General features: G+C 38.5%; 1 protein-coding gene across 6 annotated transcripts in view; it reads right to left on the bottom strand.

Moving 5' to 3' along the window:
• RYR2 (ryanodine receptor 2) overlaps window positions 1-25,929 on the bottom strand; it is a 783,951-nt gene that overhangs the window by 347,807 nt on the left and 410,215 nt on the right. For all 6 annotated transcript variants that reach the window (XM_073011864.1, XM_073011860.1, XM_073011862.1 and 3 more), the window contains one exon: window positions 15,241-15,336. In XM_073011864.1, the coding sequence (XP_072867965.1) occupies window positions 15,241-15,336 (96 nt within the window). The remainder of the gene's footprint in view (window positions 1-15,240; window positions 15,337-25,929) is intronic.

The raw sequence follows: 25,929 nt of genomic DNA, 5'->3' as shown, positions 1-25,929 counted from the left end.
GGTAGACAATATTTCTTATCATGTTTTTTATAACCAAAAAAGTGATCCTGTCTGCTTTTTACTGATAGACTTAGACTTTTGTCACTTGACTTACAAATCTGTAGGAACTTCATCAGAGATCAAAGTTGACTTTGCTATTGTATATTCACAGGTCACAACTCAGGCTGTCTAAGGTTGAACAAAATTTGTTGAGAATCTATATAGAAAAACTAGAAACAAGCCACAGGGCAAGAGTGCTCTATGTAGGTTGACTTTACCTACCAAGAAGAATCTAGCCTGGGGATTTTGCCCCATAGCAAGTGGGCATAAGCTTACATTTGGGAGAAGTGAACGGAATTAGACTGGTAGCCACACAGGCACAGGAGGCCAACGTGGGGACAAAGAAAACCATGACACTGGTGCTCCCACAATCACTGCGGGAAGCCCAGGAAAACCACCGACTTGGAAACCACCAGGCCCTCCCCACTGCCCCCCGCCCTGGGTATTGTTTCCTCACCTATGGTTACAATTGTTCTGCCAAAATGAAACAAAGTCAAAATCATTCCAGAACACCAAGATGTATGTGGATTTAGATGGAACCTAGTTCTCTATTCATGAAGGATACAGGAGTGTGATCCTGCTCTGGGAGAAGGAAAGTCTCTTTTCTACCTCTATTTCAAGTAGGAGTAATAATACTGGACAAAAGCTTACTCCAGAAGGAGCACATGGCCTCACCTGAAAACCATGACGTGCAAACCCTTTTGTCTAAGCTAGAGGTAAGCAAACAGGAAGACTCCGGCTGAGTGCTAATTAGTAGGAATTGAACTGCCCCGTGTAAAGGAAACCCTGGAGATACAGTGCCAGTCAAACAGTTTGGTGGTGTCCACAGCAGATCAGTGAAAGAAGGCACAATCAGAGACCCAATTAATTACAAATTATTCAAACCACAGGTTATTGTTTGGGGATTTTTTTCCCTCCTATCTGGGAGTTGAAACTCGTTAGAGCTTTTTCGGTCAGAACCTTTTTATTAATATCCCCGGATTTCACTGACGTTTCACTGAAAGTAGGAAAATTTGTCTTTTAGCTCTGAGTAATTAAACAAAATGATACAACAAGTAAAAAGATGGGGAAGTAAACTGGCAAATGACTAGAAAGAACAGGGAAACACACAGAACATGAACAACATTTGCATTCCTGAATGCAAATAACTTAGGGATGTGACAGACCGTCAACTTTTCAGAAGAGTAATTGATTGGTAGTCTTGGTATTTACAAAGCTTAACGGGGAAATATCAAAGTAAGAGGTATCATTATTATTCTATTGTAGTATACACTGGTGATAAGCATGGACATAAGCCGATGTGCCTAGTTTTGTGTCCTCGCAGGTTTTTAGCAAATTATTTAACATCTCTGTGCTCCAGTGTCCACATCTATGAAATGGACGTAATAATGGTGCCTGGGAGAGGGGACATTGTTATGAATAGCAATACATGTAAGACATTTAGAACAGAGCTTGGATCAAAGCAATGCTATGTCAGTACTTACTATTATTTTATCGTTGAAATAAAATAAGGCAAATGAAACAAAGATCAACAGGGAAGAATTACCAAGATGCGCCTTTGTTGAGCAGGGATGATAGTGGTAAGAGGTAGAGAAATGCTGAATGGACAACACTGATCAGAGGAGAATTCAGGGGAGATATCTATGAATCAGCATGAAGACATGGAATCAAAGTTAGTTATTAAAATAAAATCAGGTATATTAGTAAATCAGGAGAAATTAAACCAGCCTGTTAGACCTCGGCAAGAGAGATAGCGAGACACAGAGAAACAAGGATGGCAACTAGGCAGAACCACAGAAAGTTTTGCATTCTTCAGATTACAGGAGAGTTGAGTCAAAAATGCAGTGAAGGATCATCAGAGAAATACAAATCAAAACTATAATGAGATATCAATGCACTCCAGTTAAAATGGCTTATATCCAAAAGACAGGCAATAACAAATGCTGGCAAGAATATGGAGAAAAGGGAACCCTCCCTCACTGCTGGCGGGAATGTAAATTAGGAAAACCACTACAGAGAACATTTTGGAGGTTCCTCAAAAAACTAAAAATTGAGCTACTATGTGATCCAGCAATCCCACTGCTGAGTATATACCCAAAACAAAGAAATATCGAAGAGATATCTGCACTCCATGTTGGTTGCAGTACTGTTCATAATTGCAATGATTTGGAAGCAACCTAAATGTCCATCTGCAGATGAATGAAGAAAATCAGTACATATACACAATGGAGTACTATTCAGCCATAAAAAAGAATGTGATCCAGTCATTTGCAACTACATGGATGAACTGGAGATGATTATGTTAAGTGAAATAAACCAGGTACAGAAACAATCATCACACGTTCTCACTTATTTGTGGGATCTAAAAATCAAAACATTTGAGTTCACGGACATAGGAAGTAGAAGGGTAGTTACCAGAGGCTGGGAAGGTTAGTGGGGGGCTCTAGGGGAATGTGGGGATGGTTGATGGGTACAAAAAAATAGAAAGAATGAGTAAGATCTACTACTTGATAGCACAACAGTGCGACTAATGCCAATAATAACTTAATTGTACATTTTAAATGTATAATTAACTCTTTAAATTAAAGAGTGTAATTGGATTGCTGGTAACTCAAAGAAGAAATGCTTGAAAAGGGATGCATACCCCATTCCCCATGATGTGCTTATTTCACATTGCATCCCTGTATCAAAACATCTCATGTGTCCCATAAATATAGACACCTACTATGTACTCACAAAATCAAAAAAAATAGTGAAAGTTCAACTAAGACTCAGGGTTTAATAAATGCGAAAACAAGGCATAAAGCACCCCTGGTTAACAGGAGTGTCTTCTTATGGTACTAACATCGTGAAAAAAGCAAAACGTGCAAATGAAGTAAGCAGCAATTTTCAGTAGCAGAAGACATGGTCTAGCTAGCTCCAGGCTGGCAAAAGACCCAAGGAGTCGGGAGGGTTTTTTTTGTTTTGTTTTTTGTTGTTTTGTTTTTTGCTACACAGCAATGGTGAGGCTGTAAGGGAAAGACTCTGAGTTATGTGTAAAAGCAGTAATTTGTATCTGGGCCTGTGCATCTTAGGGGGTTCTTTAAAGTCACAAATCTGTTGGTTTTTTTCCACTAGTTTAAATTAGAGTGCTAATGAGTGATAACTTACACATTGCATCTAAGTTGTCTTATTTTCAAGAGTAAGCACAACCATGAGGGAAAATGAGAAAGTAGGAACTATAGAGATTTATAGCTTGAGCTAACTGGAAGCTTAGTTTGCTGTTCCTACCAAGGAGAATTGGGTCTACCCAAAACAAATAGCAAGAGGTGAATAATGAGTCAACATAGAGCATCATTACGATATGTCTTTTTAAATGTTTGCAGTGAATTTTGCGTATCACAAACTGAATCACCACTGAGCCAGAGAAAATGTTTCTGTTTGTTCAAACTGGGTATAAATGTGAAGTCAAGAAATCATTTGAGTTTCAGTATAAGATAAACTGATAAATTATTTTTTAACTTTTTCTTCTTTACAAATAATCAGAAAGAAAAGAAAAAAGAAGCAGTGCACATTTTGCTTCCTGTTAATAGGGGGCTAACTCATGAAATAAATATGTTACTCTAAATAGTTTCCATTAGTCACACAAATAGAGGGAGAAAAATAAATTGATATGAATATATATATCAAGTATATATAAATATATATATATACTTAAAAATAATTCCAAGAGATGTGGGCTCAAGCCAAACTACAAAAATACATAATTACATATGCTTCCTATTTTTATGCTGGTTTTGTGGCTAAAGAAGAAAATAAGCCCATTAAATCTTGAGCACTCATAAAGCTCCAAAAAGGAGAAAAAAGCGACAGAGGTTAAAATTAAAATATAACACAGCTTGGCAAAATTAGAAAAAGGAGAGAAAAATTAATAAAAATGGACGTTAGTGAAGATAAAAGGAGGATCACAGCATTATTCATATACACATTGAGGGAATATCATGGATGCATTTGCAAAACAGACAAACAAAAATGATGGACCAAGAGTATTTTATTAGAAGAAAAGATGAATATGAGTCAAGAGTTTCCTGGAGTAAATTAGCTGAAATAAAACCCATAAAATGAGCACTGTACTTATAATGTACTACGCAGCCTTAATTAGGCCTCTGATGGTTTGCTGCCTTCAGTTTAAGGAGCCATGATTTATTAAAAAAATAGACAAACCAAAGAAGATAAAGTCCAGTTAAAAGGAAAGAGAATGTCAACTAAAAGCAGCTCATTATACAAGTAACAGTATTAGAATTTTTATCCTATACAAACATTTATTTGTATAAATTGCCACATCTCAAAACTTAAGAGAATGTTGAATGCCAGACAGGAAATCATTAATATGTTAAGACATTCTTTTTTTCTTTTTTCTTTTTTTTTTTTTTTTTGAGACGATCTTGGCTCACTACAGCCTCTGCCTCCCAGGCTTAAGCGATCCTCCTGCCTCAGCCTCCCAAGTAACTGGAACAACAGGCGCATGCCACCACACCCAGCTGATTTTTGTACTTTTAGTAGAGACGAGGTTTCACCATGTGGGCCAGGCTGGTCTCACACTCCTGACCCCAACTGATCCACCCGCCTCAGCCTCCCAAAGTGCTGGGATTACAGGCATGAACCACCATGCCCAGCCAGATATGCCTATCTTGCTGTTGACACTCATGGTTCTGGTTTTCTGAGGGTCTCTTTCATTTATTAATTCATGCATCACTAAGTACATCAAATGGACCATTTGCTGTGTTAGGTCTGGGGTTTGAGCAAAATGGGGAGCACAATGGGCCTCATCCCTGCCCTCATAGAGCTTACAGACCACAGACGTTCAATCCTAGGTCCATTAGTTTCCTTTTACCTTGAAAAAGTGACATCTGAGCTGTGTAGCCTCAGATTCTTAATTTGTAAATGGAAATTATAATAAAACCTACCTTATAGAGTAATTGTGGAAATCCAGTGGAGTAATGCATATGACACTCTCAGCACAGTGCCCTAAATTCACTTGATATTTCCTTGGTTGCACAATTGAAAATTATGCAGTCATAATAATGTTCAAAAATCTAAGACCATAGGTCTCAGGACCCACAGAAATGCTGGCAGATGTAATTGTTTGCTCTAAAGCCTTACTCGAAGGTTTACAAGACATATACACCTGAGCATTTTTTAAGATGGGTCCCCTGGAGCAAGACAAATACAGATTAATCAGTTCTTCCAAAAGATGTGTACCTCAAAACAGCAAATATTTATTGAGAGCTATCATTTTGGGCAGAAATGTAAACTGAGCATAGCATTAGCTTCATCGTTACATCAATTTTAAAAGTTCTCCTGCAGTACAAAGACAAACCAAGGGCATCATTCCCAATGATCGCAAAGAAAACAAATAAAGGTGCCTAGAATAGCCTGGTTGTTGTAGTTAGCAAGTGTAAAGTAAGGGGCAGGAGAAAGGTTGTGCAATACATTGACAAAAAGCACAATTTTAGATAGGGCACTGCGTGTAGAATGGTATACAGTTGTGAGATATACCAGTATGTGTAGGGTGAAATACCACAACTTGCTGCATTTAAAAGTGGATGTATTTTTGGAAAACTGAGCAAATCACTTCAGACCCGAGAATATGAGAAAGTACTACCAGAAGACCAAAACACTTTGTGATTCAATGAAGAGTAGTATTTTGAATCATTCACCACTAAGCCTGCATTACCCAATGTAACTCAAGAGAGGGGTAGTAAAGCCACAAGGGAGGCCAGGTGGGTTAGGAAGCCTCCAGAAATCACTTTCACTTTCACTCTGAAATTCTACAAATCAGTGACAACTGAACTTGCCTATTTACATGAGAGAGTTATTCTATTTCTTTATCACATTAGAATACCATACAGTGCGCTCTCCTACCATCACTATCCATCCCACCGGCCCCCAGCTGAGACATCATCTATTACAAAGGGAAAGAGGATGAAATTTGCAGCCAGACGGTAAGCAAGGGCAGGGGGGCCCTTAAGCCCTGCCTTGGTGGCTTACATGCTGTCTGGCCTTGGAAAAGCAATTTCACCAAGTCTCAGTTTCCTAGCTGTGAAATGGGAATACTAATATTATTCACTTCATAAAGTTATTGTGCAGATAAAGTAAGTTAATATATTTAAAGAGACTAGAACAGCATCCAAAACACAGTAAAACTTGTATCAGCCTTTGCTATTATTATGTGTTTCCATCTGAAATTCTCCATATCATATCCTAGCAGTGTTAACATGGGGAAACCTTGCTTTTAATAAAATCAAATTAATCCTACAGCTACTAACAACTGCTAAATCCAAAAATAAAAGGTGCTAGGTGTGTACTGTGGTATTTTTATACATTCAATTTAGTAAGCACATTTGTAGCGTCACTAAGAGCACGTTGAAGCAGATATTTTTACCACTCCCATTGCCAGGTTAAAAAACGGGAAGCACACAGGAGCTAAGCTACTTGGTCAAGGTCATGCAGCTATTTATGTAAAGGGTGGAGCTGGGACTGGAATTAAGCCAGTCCAACTCCAAAATCCATACCTGTAACCTATGAGCTCTGCTTTTCCTAAACATAGCAGCAAAGAAGGTAGAAATAGAATGATTTTAAAATGAGCTGCCATTTCTGATGAGCCAGCCTTGGTAGGAATGAATCCTGTTTTTGATAATGAAATAGTAGGAAACTTTGGGACAGGCCCTGTCGCCCACAATTAGGACATTGTATCCTAATGGGCTGACTATCCTCTGAGACCTCGCCCTGGTCACCTCTCTCCAGGGCAGTCACACTTTGTGAATGCCAAAGCAGCTCAGCCAATATCCATCAAGACCACTTTCACTATATCACACCGACTTTGAGGGGACTGCCTGGACAATTGTGCACCCTGCCTTGATACTGCAGATGGAAAGTTTGGGTGGTGGTGAATGACTTCCCTCTTTTGACTACTGTGTTCCTATGCTCTCATGTTAAAAGCTTAGGTACTAAAAGGGCCATCAAGGGGCAAGTGGGCTTGAGAAGACTGGACTAAGTTACTCAAAATGCAGAGAAGCATCTATGAACTCAGACCCAGACAGAGGCCTTAAGCCATGACAGTGTGCCTTAAGTAGGTCACAGGCACTTAAACTTGACGGAAAGCAAGTGACACAGTGCAATTATTTGACCAAGGGTGATGCTAAAAATATTTAGTAACTAGAATGGCATAAGCAAGATGCAATCAGACCAGACAATGGTAATAAATAGCCAGCTGTCAGTAACAGTGCCCAAAAGCTAAAACTTCAGTTCTTCCCCTGACAATGAAACTTAAGCTCAGTTCCCAAAGGAGACTAGAAACAGGCCAGGTAGAATGTGCAAATCACTGCTTGTGATTTTTTTTTCTAATCAGTAGTTTTTCTCAAGTAAGCCCTTAGTGGATTTGGTGGGTTTTCTGAGATAAGACTTCCTCTTTTATTCCTCTGGCTAACCAAGATTTTTGTGGAATGCCACCCTAAAGGACTATGCAAAGGGAGAAATAAAATCAGAAAAAAGTAGTGAATGAGCACAGGATGCTGGTATCCCACCTCCAAACTAACCATAGAGAAAGTCAATAGTGTTACCTGAATTGGTGGTACTACTCAAATCAGTTCGCTATGATTTCTGTGTCACTAATAACAGATCTCAAACAATAAGTATCGTGGGAGCTCTTGCTCTTTCTAATTCAATTGCTCACACTTAAGTAAATTATCAAGGAGGAAAACTTCCTGCTACATAAGATTATGGCACAAATTATCCCACAGCTTACAAACTTTTTATCTTTGAAAAATGATGAGCTTATACTCTGCAAGAAAGAGTTGTAAGAACTTTGGAAGCTTTAAACCATCCTATTTACAGGAACCACAAGTTGTACCGTACATGAGCATGAAGCTTTGGTATCTGGAGCCCACTCAAAGAATCTTTTTTTTTTTTTTTTTTTTTTTTTTTTGAGACAGAGTCTCACTCTATCACCCAGGCTGGAGTGCAGTGGCACAATCTTGGCTCACTGCAACCTCCACCTCCCAGGTTCAAGTGATTCTCCTGCCTTAGCCTCCTGAGTACCTGGGATTACAGGCACTTGCCACCATGCCTGGCTAACTTTTTGTATTTTAGTAGAGATGGGGTTTCACTATGTTGGTCAGGCTGGTTTCAAACTCCTGACCTCAGGTGATCCGCCCACCTCAGCCTCCCAAAATGCTGGGATTATAGGCATGAGCCACCGTGACCAGCCTCTAAGACTCCTTCCTTGGCTGAATTCCAGACAGGACTTCACTCACTGGCACTTACTAAGAGAGGAGAAGAAATGGCAGGAGTGCCAAAGACAGACAACTTTCATCACTGCAAAACGGTGCAGGGAACAGACTGCACAAAAAGTAAAACTCAGAAAAACTCTGTAGCCTCCTGACTAGCTGTTTTTAGTCAGTTATCTCTTGTCCCCAAATAGTATTTCAAGGACTGAGAATATCCTGAAGAAAAGCCCAACATTCTGAAATACATCAACTCAATCAACTGGACTTACTCATATCAATCTTTTGTCTTTTCAATTAACTTTGGCCCAGCAACATAATCACTAGACAAGTCAAAATGAAGTCAAGGAAAAGATGTAATTTATCCTTCATTCCCCAAAGGAATTCAGAGTGTGGTCATGCTTATAAACTGATCAGATACTCTTAGTATAGTGACCAGTGTCACTGGTGTTTTCACCACAAATACTGACAAGTATCTGAGGTTATGGATATTTAATTAGCTTGATTTAATCATCCTATATTATATACATACATCATAACATCATGCCATATTCCACAAATATATACAGTGATAGTTTGTCAATTTAAAATAAATTTTTAAAAACTCCCTTGGGGTTGCTAACATGCCTCGGTATAACTTTTGCTTCCACTTCCACTGTAAATGATTTATTACTACCACCACCCACACTTTTTCTTATTTCCTAACTTTGGGGCCTCAGATCATTTATCATCATGGTATTTATAAATGTAAATATAACTGGGGAATGTAAGAATACACCAGGAGGCTCAAAGAAAATAAGATCAAGAGAAAGCCCATGAAAGCCTGCTTAGAAATTTTAGCTTATTAAAAAATAAAACCCCACAAAAACAGAACCCCCAAACAAGAGAACACTCCATCGATATAACTATACATATTTTAATTTCCATTCATAATCTCATACTCAGTAAGAATCTTTAGAGAACACAGTGGGGTGATTAAGATCAAGGATACTGACGCCAAACTGCCTGGCTCCAGGAGCTGGTTCTGTCTTAGCTCAGTTACTGAATTTCTCTGAGCCTTTGTCCCTTCATCTATTAGACAGGGACAATAATGTTACCTATCCTATAGGGTTGTTAGAATTAAATTATTAGTATTTGTAAAGCACATAAAACAGTATCTGGCATACACATGTTTATGAAATGTGATCTGTCCATCCGGTAATTTCAGTTAGATTCTTACAAAGTTGCCTGACTGTCAATATTGCACATTGTAAGAGGCCTTTTATCAACATGGTGTTCAGCTGCAGGTCAGGGAAAGTCCTACTACTGTGGCTCAAGCTAGGAAGGAGCCGGGCAGTCAACAGCACAAGTTCCAGGCCATCAACCACTCAGACACCTGCCATTTCTCCTTTCCTCAGTTCCTCCTTCCTGTGCGTTGTTTTCTCTTAAGCTGACAGATGGCTGCAGCCTACCAGCTACTGCATCTTTACTCCAGGCAAGAGACTGAGGTAGGGCCTGAGTCTTTCTCCTAGAAAGGTTTTCTTTGGGAAGCAAAGCTCTCCCAGGGAGGTTAGCTGGCATTACAGGCCAGGATGGGACACATGGGCACCCACAGTTTTCAGTGAGGTTAAGATATTAAGAATTTTGCTTTTCAGCTTCTAAAACTAAAGAAGGGAGGGGAGAATGTGGTTCAAAAACACAGAGTTAGGCAATCTACACAATCTTCTTCCCAAGCCTTAAATGTTTTTCTGATTGTATGTAAAGGTATTCACTCTGACTTCTTAATTACTGTGGTCCCAGGCATATATAGAACATTGGGTGGGAAAGGTTTTAGGTAAAACCAGTTACCTTGTCAGGACAACCGAAACTGTTTCAAACCCCTTGCCCAACAGGTAGGGGTATGTATGTACGTGTGTATGTGTGAGTGTATATAAATGCATCTGTGTGTGTGTGTGTGTGTGTGTGTATTCCTTCTGTGGCCCTCACACACACCTGCACACAGCTGACAGTCAAGGCTGACTGCAGCTCAGTTTCCCGCACCCGTCAACTCCCAGAGCCTCTACTCTAGCTCTGCTGTTTGTTTTTCTACTCACACGTCTTTCCCCTTTCCATATTCATGAGCTTTTTTCCCTCACTATTGGCAACAGAAATGACAGGAGCTATGATTCACGACAGTGTAAAATCATATTTGGAAGTAAATTCATGAAATGTTGAAAAGATACTACTGTTTGTAATACTATCAGAGAGAGGTCTGTCTATGGGCCATGTAACTGTAGAAGTAATGCTTGCATTATCAGTATCTCCATTGGTTCAGCCCTACCTCAATCCTCTCGCCTGGAGTAAAGATGCAGTAACCCGTAGGCTGCAGCCATCTGCCAGCATTAGAGAAAACAACGCACAGCAAGGAGGGACTGAGGAAAGCAGAAATGGCAGGAGACTGGGTGGTCGATGGCAGGGAACTCATGTGCTGTCGACGGCCCGGCTCCTTCCTAGTTTGGGTTAGGGTAGTAGAACTTTCCCTTACTTGCAGCTGAATACCATGTTGCCAAGAGGCCTCTTACAATGTGTAATATCTACAGCCAGGAAACTTTGTAAGAATCTAACTGAAATTGTTGGATGGACAGATCTAATTTAATAAGTACATATATACCAGATAGATAGACAGACAGACAGACAGATAGATAGATAGATAAATAGACAGATAGATAGATAGATAGATAGATAGATAGATAGAGAGAGAGATAGATAGAGAGATAGATAGAGATGGAGTCTCGCTCTGTTGCCCAGGCTGGAGTGCAGTCATGCAATCTCAGCTAACTGCAACCTCTGCCTCCCAAGCTCGAGCGATTCTGGTGCCTCAGCCTCCCCAGTAGCTGGGATTACAGGTAATTGCCACCATGCCTGGCTAATTTTTGTATCTGTAGTAGAGACGGGGTTTCACCATGTTGGCCAGGCTGGTTTCAAACTCCTGACCTCAGGTGATTTGCCCATCTGAGCCTCCCAAAGTGCTGGGATTACAAGTGTGAGCCACTGCACCCGGCCACCAAATACTTTTTTATGTACATTACAAATATTAATCATGTAATCCTCCTGACAGCCCTACCGGGTAGATAACATTATTGTCCCTGCCACTAAATTAGTGGCAGAATGTAAAGAATGGAAAAAGCAATAATTCAAAAAAAAAGTAAAAGGAAGGTGGAAAAAATAATTGGTGTTACTGTTCATTAGACCCTGTCTTCTCTATCTTTTGGGTCTAATGACTTCCAATTTGCTATTTATCACAGGTTTTGACAAGCAATTCCCTGTTCTAGAGAATCTAGTGTTTTACCCTTTTTCTTTCCTCTACTTTGAACTCCTTGGTCACCAAAGTAACCAGCGGTGTACATATTTCTACAGCCTATGCATGTGGAGACATATATACATATTATACAGGGTTTTTGCTCCTTCTTTCCTTTTTTCACTTCTTCCTTTCTACTTTCCTTTATCTTCATTTTTTTTTACAAAAATATATCCTATCACACATTCTAAAAATGAATTTTCACTTAAAAATATATTCTAAATATATTTCAGGATATACATCTAAACAATTATCTGTAATACCTATAATATAGCTGAAAATATTGTTGTAATATAATTTAACTATTCACCTATGATTCATCACTTCGTTTCCAATATTGTTTTTTAAGGCAATCCTAGGCATTTTTCTGCATCTAGCAATGGTAAACTAGGTGTTTCAGGCCAGACGTCAACCAGAACAACCAAGGCACTGGAGACCTGCCAAGGCAGTAAAGACTAGAGGGGGTCCAGATCCCAGGAAGACAATTAACCCTACTTTTGATCCCTTTTCTACTCAAGAATTCTTCAGTTTGAATCTGCAGCTAGGGCACTAACAAGATGAGGAGAATGTGGGTTCAGCAATGTCAGAGTTATTACAGAGAGGAAAAATAACTGATGCATACGTATGCACTTAGCAAACAGCAAAGCACAATTGAAGTAAGTTATACACATATACATGTGCACCTTATCATTGTTACTGCCTCTAAAAACTAAGCAACACCACTTCCTCTCAGGAAAAAACAGTTTATTAAAAGCATCAATGTTAACTGCAGTAGAAAAAATCTTTAGCAAAATATATTTTAGATACTTTAAAAACAGGAGCTACGAAGTATCATGGACATATTTCAAGTCTGATGCTAGGGAGCTGAGTTCTAACCTTCGCAGTAACAGTAATTAATTCTAGGATTTCAAGTCAGTCATTCAAATGTTCTTTGCCTCCATTTCTTTTCCTCTAAAGTAAGAATGTTAGATTAAATATTCTCTAAGGGTCCTTCTTTCCCTTGACTTTCATTATGTTATCTTTGAGCACAGGGCTTCCCTTTTCAGTAGGAATGCCTGCAATCACCAGATTGACTGGAAAAAGACAACAGCAAATAATAATTTGCATCTGATGAAACTGTGCCTATAACAGACCAAACTGAAGACTCTAAAAACACTGGACTCTACTTGGTTGACCTTAAAGGATGTGTGGCTCTTTTCATGCCTTCTCTCTCTCTCTGGTTTCCAGTTAAACATTTTGCTGCACAGTTGATTCAGCCAGTGTTAACACTCTGCTCTCAGGCTGCCCTGCACCTATCCCTCTACAGATACCACTGGGTCCAGCAGAAGAGATGAGCATTTTTTAAATGTCTTCTGTAGCTTCCCAGTGATTCTGGACACTTTGCCCTAAACATTTATCCATTTTTGCAACCTATGCCACCATTTTGCTCCTGATACAGGAGTTAAGGAGAAATTATTCAGGCAGACAGTGAGGGTACAGGAGTCCTTGGTAAGGTTTAGCTTTTGGTGAAAAGCAGTCCCCAAATCATTTTCTTTTCTAACAAAGAGCAGCCTGCAAAATCGAGCTGCAGACATAGACAAGCAAGTTGGAAGCATCCACGGGTGAATGCCAGCAGTTGTGCCAACAGGGAAAGGCCACCTGGGACTAGGCATGTTCAAAATGGCGGCTTCATGTTCCCGTCTCTTTGCCAGCCACGTGTAGAGTAAGGAGCAGGCAACATGGCACCTGCCAAGTGGAAAGCCCATTTGCCTAAGATTAGGGTGAGGTGGCCAGCCTTCCTGGCATGCTATGAAAATGCCACACCAGGCCCTATGCAAATCAGATACCACCTCCTCAAGCCTGCCTGTAAAATCTGGTGCACTCTGGTGCAGGCCAGACTTCTCATTCAGGCTCTCTCTCTGTCTCTCTCTCTCTACTCTCTGTCTCTCCCCCTACCTCTCCCTCTCTCTCTCTCTCTGAAAGAGCTGTTCTCCTTTCTCTTTCTTTTGCCTCTTAAACCTCTGCTCCTAAACTCACTCCTTGTGTGTATATGTCTGTGTCCTTAATTTTCTTGGTGCAAGACAACGAATCTCAGGTATTTACCCCAGACAATGACTTTGCTTCAGTACCACTTACTTGGTCACTCTTTCTCCTAGTAGTTAGAGGTTTTTCCTTAATATATTCTGCAATTAATGCCCAGTCACTACATTCATGTTATGATACTCTTCACACCCTCATCTCATAATTATTTTTGTTTTTATTATAACAATCTCCATTTCTATCTTACTTCTGCTACCCAATGATCTAGCAGTGCCCAAGTACTCATTGTGACTCAAATTTTTGTCCTCCACTATCTAAACTCTACAAATTTTTGTCCTCCACTATCTAAACTCTACAAATTTTTCTCTGTGACTTAAAATTACTCTCTCTAATCATGGCTGTTTCTCTGTCTCTATTCATTCAATTCCAACAAACCTGTCCCTGAGTGGGTCTTTATCATGCAAAAGCTGCAGAACTATTTGGTATGGACAGGGGTATTTTTTGAGTGAATTTTAACATTCATTCATCCATCCATTCATTCAACAAACAATACTAAACACCTATAGGTGCCAGATGGTATGGTAGATCCGGAGAGAACAAAGATGAATGAAACCATGCCCCTATCTTCAAGAAGTTCATTACTAACGAAGGAAACTGAGGGGAAAAATAAGTAGCATAAGAGGGCATTAGTGATAGAGAAGGGCAAATAATGAAATACTGTGCAAACAGATGGAAAAGCAGTAGATTCATCCGGGTGCCACTGAGGCCATCTATGGCACTAGAGAGTTCAAACAATTATGTTTGAACTAGAGAGCTCTCACAAGTTCAAATCACTAATTTAATACTGATAAGTCCGAAATCACTGATAAATCATCACAGTCATTGATAAGTCCACAATACCGAAATAAAACTAGCATCTTGTTAGAGACGTGTGTATCGAGTTGACTGCCTATAGATATTTTACTATTATATAGACCATTTGTGAGTATTTACTAAATTTCCTTTAAATAAAATATTATGCTCTAGGATTTGGAAAACGAATTTTCTCCCCAATCTATCCAAATAATCTTTTGAATGCAAGGAAAACAATGAGAACTCCAAACTGACCTTTTTATTTATAGAATAAACTAGCAGTAATCAATTTGAAAAAGAATGCGAATTCTGGCTCTTCAGTGTTTTTCAGGGCTTTATAAATAGGCTTTTTAAAATATAAATGGACATGATATTGTTAGATGACTATTCAGAAATGACTAATGAAAATACTAATGTTTTTTGATAAATAAAAATACTTAACATAATTTAAAAGGAAAACACTTAATATTACACCAAACGTCAGAGTTTTTGTTTTTGTTTTTTAGAGATGGGGTCTCAGTATGCTGTCCATGTTGGAGTGCAGTGACCATAGTGCACTACAGCCTCAAACTCCTGGCCTCAAGTGATCCTCCTACCTCAGCCTCCTGAGTATCTGGGACTCGGTACACACCACCACATCCCACTCAAAGTTTTTTGTTTTTTTGGTGTGTTGTTTTTTGTCTTAAAGGACATGAAGAAAAGAAAAATAGGAGTGATCTATCACAACAAGGAGAAAACTAGAAAACATACCCGAAGAAGCTTCCAGTCTTTCCAATCTGCTGATCAACCAGTCAAGGGAGCCGGAAAACTGAGCACAGTTTTTACGATTTCCTCTAATTAGAGCCGCTGCAAAAGAAGAAATAGATTTCACCTTTATGTCATTTTCTAGCTCGAAAATTGAGACAAGCTAATAGCAGCCCTAAAATATTGGATCAAGAACAAAATATCTTCATGTTACATCTAAAACTTATGCAAACATATATACACATACATATACAACACTGAGTCATTAAAGACAAATTAATCATTATTAATTGAGACTGAAGAAAACCACTGCCCATTAGAAGGAATGTAATTTTGGAAAGTAAATTTCACATGGGGAGGTAATAATGAAGGGTAATGGAAAAACCAGTCTCCTGGGAGTCCCCTCACTTGGATTCTAATACCCATTGCTTTTAATTAGCCATGAGATTAAATTATTCTGTCTCTCTCAAGCCCAGTTTGCTTACCTATATAATAAAAAGAGCAAATCAGTTTTTCTGAAAATGAACCACAAAATACTAGGAGATATAGCTAGTAGTTATAACTCTAACAGGTATACAGAGAGATATAACTAAATGTTACGTTAAATAATAGATGAGAAGACCAATAGCCACTAACTTTGAAACTCTTTTATTTTCGTATATCATTTCCTTGGATTTAGAGATTCACAATGCATATTAAAGACCTGAAATTCTGCAGTAAAGAAACCGATTCTAGCTTGGCTCAGACTACTGTTTTCTACCCTTCTTTGATTGAAGAACCCATTTTAAATAAAACTCCTATGTGATGTTTCTGATCTCTTTCAGCCTAGTTTATACATTCAATTTTAAACTTTTAATTTTTCAAAATCATTAAATTCAAAGCAAGCCTGGTAAATATTTTCTACTCTTATACCCCTATGTTTATTCAGAAACAGTACAATTGCTTACGAAGGGATGGCAAGACTTTTAGACAATATGATATTTAAAGAGAGAAACATGTCTCTATAAGAATAATTGCTACTGAAACTCTGGTAGGCCAAGCGCGGTGGCTCACACCTGTAATCCAAGCACTTTGGGAGGCTGAGGCAGGCGGATCATGAGGTCAGGAAGTTGAGACCAGCCTGACCAACATAGTGAAACCTCATCTCTACTAAAAATGCAAAAAATTAGCCAGGCATGGTGGTGGGCGCCTGTAATCCCAGCTACTCGGGAGGCTGAGGCAGGAGAATCGCTTGAACCCAGGAGGTGGATGTTGCAGTGATCCAAGATCGCGCCATTGCACTCCAGTCTGGGTGACAGTGCGAGACTCTGTCTCAAAAAAAAAAAAAAAAAAAGAGAGAGAGAGAATCTGGTAGCTGATGCAAGCAGTTTGAAGAAGTGAAGTTTGAGGCTACTGCCTGTTAACCTTCTTGTTAAGAGTAGGAGTTACAGTGTACAATTAACTACAATCTACAGTTACAGTGTACAATTAAACTTAAAGATGTCCTTCACGTTCCCTCTTTCCAAAAATAAAGAAATAAAGTTATTATCTGAGCTGAGAGTAAGAAAAGAAACACACAGAAAAGACGCCAACTGCATGAGAAGAGCTTTTTTGTGTATAGAGCCTCCGTGACATTTGTACAGAGATTCAGAGCTAATACACTAATTACTCAGGCTCTGCTCTGGCTCTGGGTCCGGCAGCCTCCCCTAAGAGCCATCCAGTGAGCTATACTCACAGACTGCAGACTACAGCGGACAAAAGATAGGGGTGGAAGACAGCAGAGGAACGAGAAGTACTATGTGTTAAGCAGAACTTCTAATTTTATTCTGTAAGAATATCTGTTCCCAATTTAGAACAATAGCAATTGGGAAAAAGGCCATGATAAAGTTTTTGAATTTTAAGAGTCCCTTTTGTTTAAAACTTAACTCATGCTTTTCATTTTATTTCTCATTTTGTAAAACTAATTTTATATACTATATATATGTAATTATATATAGCTATATAAAATTATATATAAGCTATCTATTGTATTATCTAAAATTACACAGGTATATATAAACATATATTATCATATTATCTATCTAAAATGATATATATATATAACATAAGTGCTTCTTGAAAGAAGCTAATAGTGTAAGAATGAACTCTTTTAATAAGCCATGAGGCATTTAAGAAAATTATAGAGTGAGCCACAAAGAAAATTTCATTAAATTTACTGCAAACAGACATGGTATAAACCATGTTCTCTGACAGAACTATGTCAGAATTTAGTAAGAAAAGCAGGAACGAAAATAAAACCGAAGTATATAAAAATTTAAACACTCTCCTTAATAACTCTTGGGTCAATGATGGAATCAATACCATAATATAAAATATCCAATAAATCAAACACAACCAACAACCAATCGTAAATATCTAATAAATGGTAAAATATCTAATAAATACCTAACACAACCAATGGTAAATGGCCAAAAGTGTACTCAAGGCAAAATTAAACACTTTAATAGCTAAGCAGTTGGGTGAAAAATGGTAAGTAAGTCTTTTGAAATAGAGAAAAAGAACATCAAATAAACAGTAAAATAGAAAAAATATATAAATAGCAATAAAAGTAGAAATTAATACATTAGAAATAGAAATAGTTTATATAATAGTAAGATTGATCAAGAATACATTCAAGGACTATTTTTTAAATATAAGCTGACTACCAACTATTACTTTAATCAAAAAGAAAAGGAAAAAAGGACAAAATTAAGAAAAGGGCATTACACCAGACGTGGTGGCTCATGCCTGTAATCCCAGCACTTTGGGAGCCAAGGTGGGAGGATCACTTGAGCCCAGGAGTTTATGACCAGCCTGGGTAACATAGCATGACCCAGTCTGCACAAAAATTTTTAAAAATTTTTCCAGGCATGGTACATGCCTATGATCCCAGCTACTTGGGAGGCTGAGGAGGGAAGGTTGCGTGAGCCTGGAAGGTCAAGGCTGCCATAAGCCATGATATCACCACTGCACTCCACCCTGGGTGATGGAGTGAGACCCTATCTCAAAAAACAAAAAAAAGGAATTATAAGCACAACCATATATAGATACATAGATATACAGATAGGTTTTTTTCACTAAAACTGACCCAATAGAAGGGAGAATACCTAAACAGAATAATAAATCATGAGTAATATTGAAAAGCATATCAAAGACCAAAAGCTTTTTCGCACATATTCAATAAATAAGTAATTTCTATACTACTTCATATGCTGCATAACAATGATTTGGTCAACAAAGAAACAGATAAAATGATCGTGCCTTAACACCGTAAGACTGTATTTTTACTGTACCTTTTCTATGCTTAGATACAAATACCACTGTGCTACAACTGCTTATTCAGTGTGGTAATATGCTGTACACATTGCTGTACATATGTACAGCCATAGGTTATGTAGCCCAGGAGCAGTAGGCTATCCCATAGAGCATAGCGGCGCAGTAGGCCATCCTGTTTAGCGTAGCCACGCAGTAGGCTGCCCCGTCTAGCGTAGCCATACAGGTTACCCCGCATAGCGTAGCCGCGCAGTAGGCTATCCCGTACAGCGTAGCCGCGCAGTAGGCTATCCCGTACAGCGTAGCCGCGCAGTAGGCTATCCCGTACAGCGTAGCCGCGCAGTAGGCTATCCCGTACAGCGTAGCCGCGCAGTAGGCTATCCCGTACAGCGTAGCCGCGCAGTAGGCTATCCCGTACAGCGTAGCCGCGCATTAGGCTATCCCGTACAGCGTAGCCGCGCATTAGGCTATCCCGTACAGCGTAGCCGCGCATTAGGCTATCCCGTACAGCGTAGCCGCGCATTAGGCTATCCCACACAGCGTAGCCGCGCAGTAGGCTATCCCATATAGCGTAGCCGCGTAGTAGGCTATCCCGTACAGCGTAGCCACGCAGGCTACCCTGTATAGCGTAGCCGCGCATTAGGCTATCCCACACAGCCTAGCCGCGCAGTAGGCTATCCCGTACAGCGTAGCCGCGCATTAGGCTATCCCACACAGCGTAGCCGCGCAGTAGGCTATCCCATATAGCGTAGCTCTGCAGTAGGCTGTAACACGGAGGTTTGTGTAAGTTCCATGATGTTTGCAAGATGTTTTCCTTAGAACTATTCCAATGAGTAAGTGACACATGACCGTATTGCAAAGCCAAAAAACTAAGGAAACTTCTCTGATGAGTTCACGAAGACAGTATCAGTGACATTGATATCAAAGCACATATTACAAAACAAGAACTCTTACTTATAAATCCAAAAATATTATATAAATTTATATATTAGTGAAATTAAATCAAATTTAGCAATATAAATTTAGTATTTATAATTCAAATTTAGCAATACATTAGCAACATTTCATCCAAGTGGAGATTCATTCCTCCAAAGACACAAAGATATATCAGGAAATCTGTTAATCAGTCAAAGATGAAACAATCTCAATATACTATGCAAATGTATACATTTCTAATGAAAAAAAATTAACTCAGTAAAATAGTGTCTCCTGAACACCACGCATGCATGCATGTGCGTGTGTGCGTGTGTGTATGTAGGCGCATGTCATGGGTACCAATATATTTTACAGATATATGGAGTCTGTGAATTATTATAATTCATCCAGTCAGTTAAGAAGAAATAAGTTACGTGAGTTTCTAAGTAATGGAAAAGTATGCAGAGAAATACAAGGAAGCTCATCACAACACTCTTTATGATAGCAAAGTACTGGAATAGCCTAAGTGTGCCGAAATAAATAAATGGTGACATTCCTTCAGCACAGAAGTGTACATCTGCTAAAGCCTGATGAAGGTTTATAGTTACTGCCAAGGATAGAGGCTCACAATATAGAATTAATTGAAAACATCTGCTATAAAAGAACATTAATAGCATGATTCCATTTTTGTAAAGTAAATGTATCCACTGAATATAAGTACATGTATAGCATGGAGAAAACTGTTTTTCAGAATATTTCTTAGAGAATGAGAGCTGATATTTTGGGGAAAAATATCTTGATAAGGGACTGACATAGAAACAGAGACCTTGAGGAAGATTGAGGTTAGTGGGACTGCTTCCCCAGGTCAAAAAGGTACATTTTCTTATTCCAAAATAAGGTGGAAGAAGAATGGACCCAAGAGAGGAAAAAATAGGGCCATGACCTGTAATATGATCTTTTACAGTGACCCTTTGAACCTGCAATAAATTCTGTCAAAAAAAAAATCACAAATGATCAATAAGAATGGAAGTTAGGATGTGAAGAGGTGATGTTCTGTGGCTACAATTTCACTCTTGGAGAAAAAATAGACAACAATAAAAAAGCATGGAAGTCTGAAAAATTGTAACCAAATAAACCCCTGAAACATACCAACATCAAAGGAAAGCCCTTTGACTACCTTAGCCCGTGAACCTGGAATTTGGAGCAAGATGAGCAAATCTTCAAAGGGAGGAGGGAATAGGTGATGTCTTGCTGCAAAGATGTGCACAGATACGCACATACAATGTTATTCTGCAAGCATGCACGCAGGTGCGCAAAATGTTCTGTGCGTGTATAACGTGATAAATATTTAAGGCAACATTTTTAAAGGTTATACATTAAAATGAGTGGTGAAGTGTAAGACTAGTTTCCACCTTCCTAATTTTTCTTACTGCTTCCTTATCTAAAATGTATTCATTTTAATACCAAATAGTACAATAAAGTGAATGTCTTTCCAAAAATCAAACGGAAAACCATGGCATCAGTATCCGTAGTGGCTCTCATTAAGAGATGTCTCCGAGCACCACTGTCATCTCCCAAGTGCAACGGCAACTTCATATGGTGCGTCAAGTACAAAAACAAAAGAAAAATGTTCTTCCCTAAAACTTTACAATACTCTTTAATCGCTGCCTAATTAAAGACTAAGTTAAGATCTTTTACCTTCCATATAGGTCTTTGTCCTCATATATTTAAGAAATATCAATGTGAATGTATCAGGCACTACAGCTGGCCCTGTGAATATGGCCTCAAATAAAATGTGTATAAACACAATCCAATGACTTACAGGTCATCTTCTATGATATTTTAAGCTATTTTATATGTGACACTGTGTTTTATTACATTTGATGTGGTGCCTGCAACTTAGTAGGTATGGTATTTCTGAACATAACGGAATGAATAGATAGTGTCCAGTCTCCTATAAAATAAGAAAATCAGTGGTTAAATAACTGCAGTCCAACTTAAGTAATATAAAAGAGCTTTGAATTAAGCTCTTAAGAAGGAAATGCTAATTCACCAAACCAGTTTTATTAATGTTAAATAACTAATTAAATTCCTATACTCTTATCCAATTAGAATATGAAAGTCATGCAATATTCCCAATTAATAAAAAAAAAATGGTTTTTAAAAACAAATACACTATTCTGCATTTCTTTACTTTTTAACAATTTAGTTTCCCATGGTAAGAATATTTAACATGAGATCTATCATTTTAACAAATTTCAAAATACAGTATTGTTGACTCTTGGTACAATGTCATACAGTGTATCTCTAGAACTTACTCATTTTGCTTAACTGAAATTCTATACCCACTGATTGGCAACTACCCATTCCACACTCCTCAGTCCCTGGGCAATCACCATTCCGATCTTTTGATTTTTGTTTTGTTTTGCTTTGTTTTGCTTTCTGAGACAGAGTCTCACTCTGTCATCCAAGCTGGAGTGAGGTGGCAAAATCATAGCTCACTGTGGCCTTGACCTCCTGGGCTCAAGTGATCCTCCCACCTCAGCCTCCTCGGTAGCTGGGATTACTGGCACACATGCCACTGCATCCAGCTAATTTTTAAACTTTCTGTAGAGACAGGGTCTCGCTACATTGCCCAGAATGGTCTCCAACTCCTGGCCTCAAGTGATCCCACTGCCTTGGCCTCCCAAATTATGAGATTACAGAAATGAGTCACTTTGCCTGGCCCCATTCTTTAATTCTACGAATTTAATCATTCTAGATACTTCTTATAAATGGAATCATGCAATATTCATCTGTTTTATTAGAATCATCCTATCCCTGGAGGCTTCAAGCTTCAATGTCTTTAAATTCTTGAACTCAAAATTTCACAAAAGACTAAAAAATCTGAGACTTACAGAAAAATTTAGATTTAAAGAAATTCCAAGAAATTACCTTCACTTTAAAAATTGACGCAACAAATACTGATTCCCTGCTTGGTGTCAAGCATTGTTCTAGGTGCTGGAGATACAGAGCAAATGAAACAACATCCCTCTTGGAGTTTATATTCAAAGTTTGGAAACACTAAGTAACAGGCCCTATGTAGCACAGAAAAATAAGGGGCTAACTGGACTAAAATCTAGAAACATTTTTCTAAATACTGAGATTAACAAGTAGATGCTGCTAAGCCTGAAAAAAAAACAAAACCCATTAAACAAACAAACAAACAAACAAAACAGAACACTTCATAACGTACTGAAGAATCTAAGAAGATAATGCATTGAAACTTCTTGGAGAGCTTGGAGCGCTGTCCCTGCATTTGGGGATCTTGTAAACTGGAGTTTGAGGACTCCTACCCAGGGACTTGCAAGGGTGAGGGACAATGAGACTTATCAAGCTGAAAATTTTAAAGGATGTGTCTTGTTTATAAGATACATTTCTGAGACTTCCTGAAGAACAAGATCGGAACTATCTAGATGCACAAACATTAGAACAACACCTGATGTGTGCATGTCTAAAGCCCATTTCCTTATTTTTCACCTCTTGACTGCCTTTTCTCAATGTTTTATGGCATTTAGGGAGATCTGCCTCCCTGAGACACTGGTAAAATGGTCTGGATGTGCAAAAATAATGGCTAATGGCTGTATCCTTTCCAAGTCTTCAAATATTCATTTTGGCCACACTCAAAGAGCAGCAATCTATCCTTGTTGGTTTCATACTTTGAATCTTCAGAAAATGAGTATTCATAGGAAAGTTTGCCAAAGAGCCATTTCTCAGACATCTTTAGAAAATCATTCTGTCTTGTAAGCATCCCACAGATTAATCATGTGGATGTCAGAAAAGATGTATGAAAGCATGCCACAGCGATGCTTTTCCAAATATGAGTATCGCTGTTTCTAAGATCCTGAGGTATTCCAAACAGTAGGCTCATAAATCTACCTTTGTCATTCTCCACCTAAAACACATGAAAAATGCAAAATTGTTATAGATTCTCATTCCTACCTTCTTGGTTTTCTCTCCATGAAAAATAGACACACTGAAGAAAAAATACAAAGACAGTGGCTTATTTCACGTATAACCCCAGGAGAGAATCTATGGTCTACCTATTTGGAATAATGGGAAGGAGGCTTAACAAATTTGGAGTTAATATTTGAACCAAAGGTTTTGATAGCCAAATACAGAAGAAAAGGTAGATACACATGTCTTATAGGACTCCAATTATTGCTGCAGATCTGAGACTTTTCCAGACAAACTGAAGTATATATTTATGTATATATGGCTATCTTATGATATATATGGCTATCAATGAAAAATATTGGCAGCAGATGGTTCTGAAGTCTTTTGCATGTCAAAATTCAACATAAAGTTGCATTTGTTACCCTTTTCCGGTCATGAAATCGATGCTCACTATAACACAAAAAGAAAATCATAAGAACTCAAAAACATTTTAAAAACTCTCATAACTCTATCCATTGGAAACACCCCACTTCCCACTAAAATTACCATGTAGATTATGGGAAGAGAGTCTCTTCATTTGCACTAATATGTACATTTTTTTTTTTAACTCAACTGTAATTAGTACATTCAGTTTTTACTTTTACTGTCAATTATCTGGCATTAGAGATATATGTTAATTACTTTTTTCAGTTATAAAAGTAATGCATGTTAATAGATTCAGAATAATGAAAAATAAAATATCAAGATCTCTCTCCCAAGTTGTAGCCCCCTAACTAGACAGAATCAGCGACATCAAAGGTGAAAGGAAGGGACAGACCAGACCAAGAACTCAAAGAATGCAATACGGAGAGGTTAGAGACAGACCAGCAACATCTGGTTGTTGGTGAAAGGAAGAAACAGACCAGACCCTTCTTCTTAAAAGAAGGGTGTAAACCAGGTCAGAGAGTCTCTGAAAGTTCATGAGAAGCGTGTGAGAGCTCCCTGAGGTCTGAGTAAAGACTGGAAAGGAGAAGGAGTGGAGGTAAAGAGATTAACCACAAATTTTACCATATGTGAGTATCATTGATATCTGAAGTATTTAGCTGTATACCAGATGGTAAAGATGCAGATGTGTGATGCTGTGTTCAAAAATGGGTAGAATAATAGAATATAAAATCTGCAGTCTGAGGATAGTGATAAAGCAAACTTCATTCCTGCCATTTTCCGATGAGGAAAACAAGAACCAGTACACACTTACAATCATCATGATTCTATGCATTCTATTGGCTAATTCATAACATTCTATGCTATATCCAACAAGTAAAGTTTCTTTTCTAGGACATCTTTGAAAAGCAAAACAACAACAATAAGAATGGAGCAAGAGGTTGGAGACAAAAGCTTCACTATGTTAACAAGGGAAAGGATGATAATAAGTATCCAAAAGAAATGGGAATAATGATAAGAAGAACAATAATATGTGATGCTGAGCATTTTCTATACATTATAACATTTAAGCCACCCAACAACCTTATGAGGGGAAAGATTATTGCCATTTTACAGGTAATATTTATAGTAACAATAGGTGCCACTTGCTATATGCCTGAATGAAAGGTCAGGTGTTTATATTTCAAGAAAGGAACCTAATGAAAGAGGAGTAGGAGGTCCACTGGTTTTTAATACACTAAATTGATAGCCAAATCCACCCTGCTACAGAAGTCAATGGAAATCTCTGTAATGTATTTATTAAATAATTCAAGCAAATATTTATTGACTGCCTACTGTATTCAAGCATCGTGCTAGGTAGTGAATAAAAGCATTCTGATTAGAATTCAGTTCATAAAACCCTTTGAATAAGTATACGAGTCAACATTTGGGGTGGAAACTTCAGCTTCCTGGTCAGCATCCTCTATAACATTCATTCCCTGTGCGACAGATGGACAGTCCAAGGACTTGACCCAGTTTCAAGAGTGGGTCCCTGATCAGTCAAGACCAGTGTTGGTAAAATTTCTTTACTCTTGCCAGAATGACTGGTTCAGGAATGGCCAGACACAATTTGGGCTAATGACATGCAAGGAGCACTGTATTTGGGGATTTTAGGAAATAGCACACTCTTTCTCGAGGTATAACTTCTGCAACAAGCCCTCTTTCACTTTTCTCATGTCAGAAAGAAAGTACGCAGTACTAGCAGCTGATAGCAGACAGTTGAGGCCATCAAGAAAAGCCAGCACTGGAAGAAGATGACCCCATGGAAGGCAGAGTGGAGACATAAAGAAGCTTGTTCTGGAGATCAGATGGAGCCATTGTGTCAAACCCACTGGTAGACTGCGAGCTATGCGAGCCCCCAAATCCCCTCTGTTGTTGAAGCCAGTTTGCGTTTGGGTATTCTGTTATTTCCAGCTGAACACAACCCGATAGAAACATCACTCCACCTACAAGAGTTCCTTTCTCTTTCTATTTAAATAGGTAAGCCATTTTAAAATCACACCTCTAGCCACGTTCCAGTAAAAGCCAACCTCAAAACTAATTAGGAGCAGGAACTGTGTTCATACCCACCAAGTCCCCAACATTTTGTAA

The sequence above is a fragment of the Chlorocebus sabaeus genome, chromosome 25 (assembly GCF_047675955.1).
Source record: "Chlorocebus sabaeus isolate Y175 chromosome 25, mChlSab1.0.hap1, whole genome shotgun sequence".
In the NCBI taxonomy this organism is placed as follows: Eukaryota; Metazoa; Chordata; class Mammalia; order Primates; family Cercopithecidae; genus Chlorocebus; species Chlorocebus sabaeus.
Note: the sequence above shows the minus strand (reverse complement) of the source record. Positions and strands in the feature narration are given on the sequence as shown.